Source organism: Cebus imitator, unplaced genomic scaffold (assembly GCF_001604975.1).
Source record: "Cebus imitator isolate Cc_AM_T3 unplaced genomic scaffold, Cebus_imitator-1.0 Scaffold117, whole genome shotgun sequence".
In the NCBI taxonomy this organism is placed as follows: domain Eukaryota; kingdom Metazoa; phylum Chordata; class Mammalia; order Primates; family Cebidae; genus Cebus; species Cebus imitator.
In genome coordinates, this window is record NW_016107432.1 from 4,906,719 (window position 1) to 4,913,153 (window position 6,435).

Sequence of the window (6,435 nt, forward strand, 5' to 3'; positions counted from 1 at the left end):
CTAATATTGATGTTAAAGTCTCCCGCTATTATTGTGTAAGGGTCCAAGTCTCTTTGTAAGTCTTATATATCTGGGTATTTCTGTATTGGGTGCATATATGTTTAGGATCTTTAGCTCTTCTTGTTACAATGATCCTTTTATCTTTATGTAATATCTTTCTTTGCTTCTTTTGGTCTTTGTTGCTTTGAAATCTATTTTATCAGCAAAAATTGCAACTCCTGCTTTCTATTTATTTTAGCTCTCCATTTGGTTGGTAAATTTGGTTGGTAATTTGGTTGCATATGACTTTTTGTATAAAACCACGGGAGTAACTTCAAACAGAAACATCAGGGGCCAGACATGGCTCACGGCTGGAATGCCAGCTCTGTGGGAGGCTGAGGTGAGAGGCCTATTCCAGCCCAGGAGTTCAAGGCCAGCCTGGGCAGCACAGCGAGACACCACCTCCAACATTTTCAAAGTTGGCCAGGCATGGTGGCGTGCATCTTGATGGTCCCGGCTACTTGACAGGCTGAGGCAGAAGGATGGCTTGAGCCATGAGTTCAAAGCTGCAGTGAGCTATGATCGTGCCACTGCACTCCAGCCTAAGCAAGGGATGAAGACCCTATCTCTTAATGAAAATAAGAGAAACAAATCAGGATTTTTTTTCTAGAAGGACTAAGAAGAACTGCTGCAGTATTTGTGGGGAGGAAGGTCTCGTGCAGGAGGGAGGAAGCTGTGGGCTTACCTTTCTGTGATCTGTTCTATGATCTGTCATATTTACATTTTTAAAGCCTTGTCGACAATTCACTTAAGATTTTTTTCATGACACTAAGAGTGACCCGTGTGAGGAAATGATGGGTGCTTTGTTTTATTCTCTGTGACTCTAAAGACAACCTCAGCAGAGCCAGCCCTATTTTTAAAACGCCAGTGTGGGGGCCCCCCCAGAGCGGCTGCTCTCCAGCGTGGTGAGAAGCGCTGGCAGACATGGTCACACTTCTCGGCGTGCCACATCCTCTTCCCAGACCTGGACGTGGTGGGGCAGGCGTTGGGACAGCGCCCTGGGAGGGGCCTGTGCAAGTGTCCCCAGCTGCTCTCCCCCAGGAGACGCTGTAAGAATCTGTGATCTTTGTGATACAAAGGTGCTGTGCACATTTAAAGTGGCTGCATCTGAACCAAGCAAGGCACTCAGCTGGGGGCTTCTGAGGGACTGTGGCTTCCCCTGTGTGATGTCTATGAAATACGGCGTATCACGTGAGGGTCTGGAGCAGGTGGGCTGAAACACAGCCAGCGCAGAGGCGGCAGCGCTGAGGATTGCAGGCGAAGTTCTCCCTGGTGTGGCCTCCCCGACGAGGACGCAGCTCACGGAATCTTCCTCGGGGTCCCGGACAGCCGCAGCTCGGCAGGTCCGTGGGCAAACGGGCAGCAGTCCGCAGGCAGAGCACAGCCGTCAGGGTGATGCGTGAAGAACCAGCAGAGGCGGGTTTTGCGGGCTTCGGAGAGCAGCCTCCGCTTCGCTTCCAGTGGCTTTGTCTTCCGCGGCGTCTCCTCTCTCCAGTCACGGATGTGAACTTGCCCATTCACAACTGTTGTTTGGAACAGAGAAGAGACACACTGAGAGCTTAACCTGAAAGTTCCTTAACTCACCAGCATCTGCCTAGCTCCCACTCCACGGGAGGTGCCAGCCCAGGGTCAGGGATACAGCCAGGACAGAGCCCAGAGTTCCTGCTGGTCACAGTGGGTCTGCCTTCAGTGGGAGTGACCGAGGTACAGGTGGGTCTTCAGGCAGGGCCAGGGAAGGGGAGCCCTGCAGAGGTGAGCGGCGGCCCTGCGCAGACCCAGGAAGAGATTTTAGGCAGAGAAGCAGCAAAGCCGAGTGTCCCAGCACAGACTGCACCAGGACCGGCCCTGTTCTATGGCCGGCGAGGGGGGCAGAGGACAGAGCTGGGTCCCATGTGGCCTCATCATTGAGGCCACGACCTTCCCTCTGGCTGAGTGGCAGGTCCTGCAGAACCACCATGTGAGAAGGATCACTTGAGTGGGGGACGGAGGGACCATGTGTGAGAGCTGGAACACGAGAAAACGTGTGCGCGGCGGCCCTGGCCTCTGCGGACTGTCAGCATCACGGACAGGAGTGGGGCGAGCGCAGGTCCCTCCCGCAGTGTCAGGACAGGCTGGTGCAGGGCGGCCTCTGCTCCTTGGTGCCATCCCGGTGCACTGGGTTTACATGTCTCCCAACTGGAGCCCCTCCAGATGCAAGTGTGGAGTCAGGGGAGGCTAAGGAGCTCTGAACAGGAACAGGAGGAGGGACCTGCCTGGGCACAGTGCCTTAGATACCCCCTCTGGAAGTGCCACTGGGACCCGACGGCCAGAGCTGATCTCCAAACTGGGGAGCTGGAGGGACGTCAGAGTGGGGTGGGACCGGGAGAGGGCTGCTGTGGGCCCGCTCGTCAGTGGGGTGCCAGGCCTCGAGGGCCACCCCCAGGCCGCCTCGTGACCCCGCCGCCCAAATTGGGCCGAGATTCCCCCCTACACTCCCACTTGGCCGTTTCCTTCTGAGAAGCCAACAACTCCCGTGAAACGTGGCCAAAGCAACCACCCCCTTCCTGGTTCTCGCTGGAAGCTAGGAAACCGCTTGCGACAGGAGGCTCGGGGGAATAAAGGCGCCTCAGTGAGGAAGTCTGGCTCTCCAACTTCCAACAAGAACTTGAAAGTGCAGGAATCAAAGCGTGACTTCTGCTTTCAAATCACCTTGTGTGTGGCAATAATGAGGCTGTTTGCTTTCGACAGACTGATGTTTTAAAAATACTTTCCCCCTGAAACTAGAGAAATGAGCCCAGAGAGCGGCGCCTGGCTGTGTCTGGGGATGCCGTGGGGGGCTCGCCCTCACAGCCTGGCTGGGAGCACTGCCGAGGCGAGGCTGACCCCGTGTGCCCTTCCACGGCTGCCTCTGTTCTGCCTCCCAACACCGGAGCTAAGGTTTCCAAACCTGGGGGCTCTGGTTAAGGCCATCCCATGACCTCTGCTGATGTTGCCACAGCAGCACCTCCTGGCACAGCACAGAAGGGCACGTCCTGGCCACTGAGGGGCCTGGAACCCCCTGAAGGTTACTCAGGAGGAGCCGCAGGGGCCAGAGCTTACCCCGGCTCCCCAGGGGGCACACGATGCCAAACAGTGAGGGGCCTCTGCCTGATGCCCTGACCTGTCAGGAGAATGGGGGTGGGGCTCACTGAGGCCAAAGGCTGAGTGCAGATTCCCACCCTCAGAGCCAGCCGGGGCCTCCCGCCCCCCACGCAACACGACAGGCCAGCTGGCGGCAGGCCCCCCAGGCAGCTTTCAGACCATACCCAGTCACATTTTGGAAGCAGGACCTGCAGGTCTCTAGGCCTGAGGAGTGAGCGCTGATGATAGAGATGGGGCTGCAGGTGTCGTGGAGGCCGGCTCCAGGCTGGCCCAGCTGTGCTGACCCGCTGCCTTTCTACCCCTGGACACGGCAGGTAGCTGCCAGCCACCCCTCCTGACACCTGAGCCTCCATGGGGCCAGGCGCCAGGCGGTACGGCCCTCCAGGAGCACTCGCTCCAGCCAGCTCTAGACCACCAGCCAACAGACCCTCCCTCTGGAAACGTGCTCCTCATTGTGAAATGGAACCACAGGGCCACAGTAAGCTCGTCCCAAGTTCCCACCACCTCCTCCCTCCCTACGGTTCGCGTTCCCTGCGACTCTAACACAGCACAGGAACTGCCATTCCGACACTGCTTCTCGATAGCAGACACTCCGTTCACCAAGTTGCTCTGAGGAACGGGTGACCTGCAGGGTGACCTGATCTGAGGATCACAGTCCTCGGATGCTGCTGCTGGCTCAGTGGCCTGCTGGGTGCGACCTGGCCTGGCTGTCGGCACGGCTTCTCCACTCACCGGGAGACTGTGGGCCACATGCGGACCCCTCTGAGCCATGTCTGCATGTTCCAGGAGGAAGGCCTGCCCCACCCCGAGCGCAGGATGACATGAGGCCCCGCGTGTATCCAGCAGCACAGTGCCAGGCTCCACAGCAGCCAGTGTGGATGGAGCGTGCCGCCGCAGGCCTCGGCGGACTCAGGAAGGGGCGGGGCAGAGGCAGGGCTGGCCCTCGTGGTCCTCACAGGTCGTGCTCAGGGCTGGCTGACCTGAAGCCATCTGAAAACATTTCCACTTCCTCACTCTCTTCAGCATTTCCTGAGACGAGCCACGTGAGCTGAAACAAAACCTGAGCCTCATACAGCGATCAGACCCAGCTTCACAGCATAGTTCTCACGTGACTGGAGGAGAATGTTTACTCAGAACACAATCCTCAGGACGCCTACTCAGAAGTGTTTCCAAAAATCAGTGTGCCCCTATCTTTCTGCACAGAAAAGCACTGACAGATGAACAGATTCATGGCGGGTGAAGAAGACGGTATTTCAGGCCATCAATCAAAAACAAGTGCTGGGAGAAACAGAGAGGCCCTTCAGAGGTGGCAAGGGCTCTAACCGCTTCAAGCCCCGTGCAAGGACGAGCAGACCCAGGCTGCAGGCCCAGCCCAGCCGGCACGGCAGGCCCAGCGTCGGCTCTGGAGGCAGCCTCAGGGACGCGCTTCTGCGCCTGCCCAGGAAACAGAGGCCCCGACCATGCCTACAGGCCCCCAGCAGCAGCTCTCACCAGGAGAGGCCGGTTTAGCTAAAATCCAAGCACAGCTCTCCAAGAGCAAGCGGGCACCCAAAGGCTGTGTGTGGGTGTGCACAGACTCACACCCTTGCTCTCTTGTACACACCAGGTATGGGACGCACACCTGTGCTCTCTCACACACACACAGCCAGATGCTGCCCTCACCCAACCCCCACGGCAGCCCGAGTGACTCATGGGCAGGGGACCCAGAAGCTAGGGTGTGAGCCAGGCCACTCCTTCCCACTGTGACTTCGGTATCATCCGTCCCCACCAGTCAGAGAGCCAGTCCTTCTGGTCACGGCGGCTGTAGCCCCACCAGCTCCCACTCTTACTCCACCCAACCTTCGCACACGCTGTTCCCTCTGCCTAAAAGCCGTTCCCTGTTCCTGACTCCTCTTTTCCTTCCAGGCCCAGCTCAAGGGTCATTTCCTAATTAAGCCCTCTGGAGCCCGCCCTGGAGCCAGGCCAGTTCTCCCTGCACGTCACGACTTGCAGAAACGTGTGCTCAGGGCATGGCGGTGACGCAAGAAAACGCCCACTATTTTTAAAGATGCGCGTGGAAGTACTTGGGGTGAAAGAGCGCAATAGCTGGAATTTGTTTTAAAATACAGAAAGAGGGAAAAACTCCACAAAGCAAGTTACGGCAAACTCCCCAGCCGCTGGCGCTGGTCACCTGCGGCTCCCCGCCTGTTCCCCGCTCTGTGCACGCTTGGAAGCTGCAGCTGATGGAACTGTGCATCCCGGCACCTGGGCGGAAACTGCCACATTCCCCTCGCCCTCACTGCCCCGCCACCTCCAGCAGGAGAGGGCTGTGTGCGCCTTGCTTTGTGGGCTGAGTGAATGGACAAGCAGGTGGAGGGCCCTCCTGCCTCCCCAAACCCCGGCAGTCCTGGAATCACGGGCGTTGCACGGCAGGAGGGCTGGGCGCCAGGACCACTCCCTGCCCGGGCCAGTGGGGCGAGCGCCACAGGAGTCCAGGCCTCCGCCTGTGGGGCAGGGGCTCGCTCTTCCCACTCCCCAGCCTGGCTCTGTGGCTCTGGGTGTTTCCAGTGGGCAGCAGCTACAGATGACGCCAAACAGTGGCCCCCAGCCCAGAGAGGTCCTGGTGACAGGAGGGCCCAGCCGCAGCTGCCCGACTTGCTCTGTCCGGTGTGGAGCAAGTGGGGCTGAGGCACCAGCAAGCACGGCATAGTGGGAGGGAGACCGGCCTGGGATGTCTCACAGGACGAGGTCCAGAGGCGCAAGGAGGGAACGGGGTGGCCCATGTCCCACCCCGAGGTCAAATGCTACCACGTCAGAGCTGGGGGGGCCACCGTGGAACTCGGGGCCTCTCACAGATTCTTCTTGGAGTCTAAACCACTCAAATAAAACATTTTTACCTGAAAGAAGGGGGGAAGGGAGGAAAGAGAAAGGCGGGGAGGCGGCCCCTACCTCGGAACACCTGGTGGCTGTTCCGGAGCAGCGTCTGCAGCCCCCCACACTCCCGCTTCAGCTGCTGCAGGGTCTCCGCGTCCAGCGCACTCGCTACTTCTGCCAGGGAAAGGCTCTCTGCGGAAAACAGGGTTTCCCCCAAAACAATAACAAAATACTACAAACCTGTCACGCAGGCAGAAACGGTCCACTTCAGCTCCACACGCTCCCACGCCCTATGCACTCCAGCACAAAGGACCACGTAATTTAATTCCATCTCACCTGAACCACACCACACGTGACCCACACCACACGTGACCCACACCACACCTGACCCACACCACACGTGACCCCCACCACACGTGACCC

General features: G+C 58.5%; 1 protein-coding gene across 3 annotated transcripts in view; it reads right to left on the minus strand.

Annotated features, from left to right (window-relative positions):
* Positions 1 to 582: 582 nt before the first annotated feature.
* The window catches only part of TRMT44 (tRNA methyltransferase 44 homolog), a 37,052-nt gene continuing 31,199 nt past the window's right edge, over positions 583 to 6,435 (minus strand). For all 3 annotated transcript variants that reach the window (XM_037742180.1, XM_037742179.1, XM_037742182.1), the window contains 3 exons: positions 6,088 to 6,204; positions 1,231 to 1,562; positions 583 to 712 (listed from right to left, as the gene is read on the minus strand). In XM_037742180.1, the coding sequence (XP_037598108.1) occupies positions 1,339 to 1,562; positions 6,088 to 6,204 (341 nt within the window). In that variant the 3' untranslated portion in view covers positions 583 to 712; positions 1,231 to 1,338. The remainder of the gene's footprint in view (positions 713 to 1,230; positions 1,563 to 6,087; positions 6,205 to 6,435) is intronic.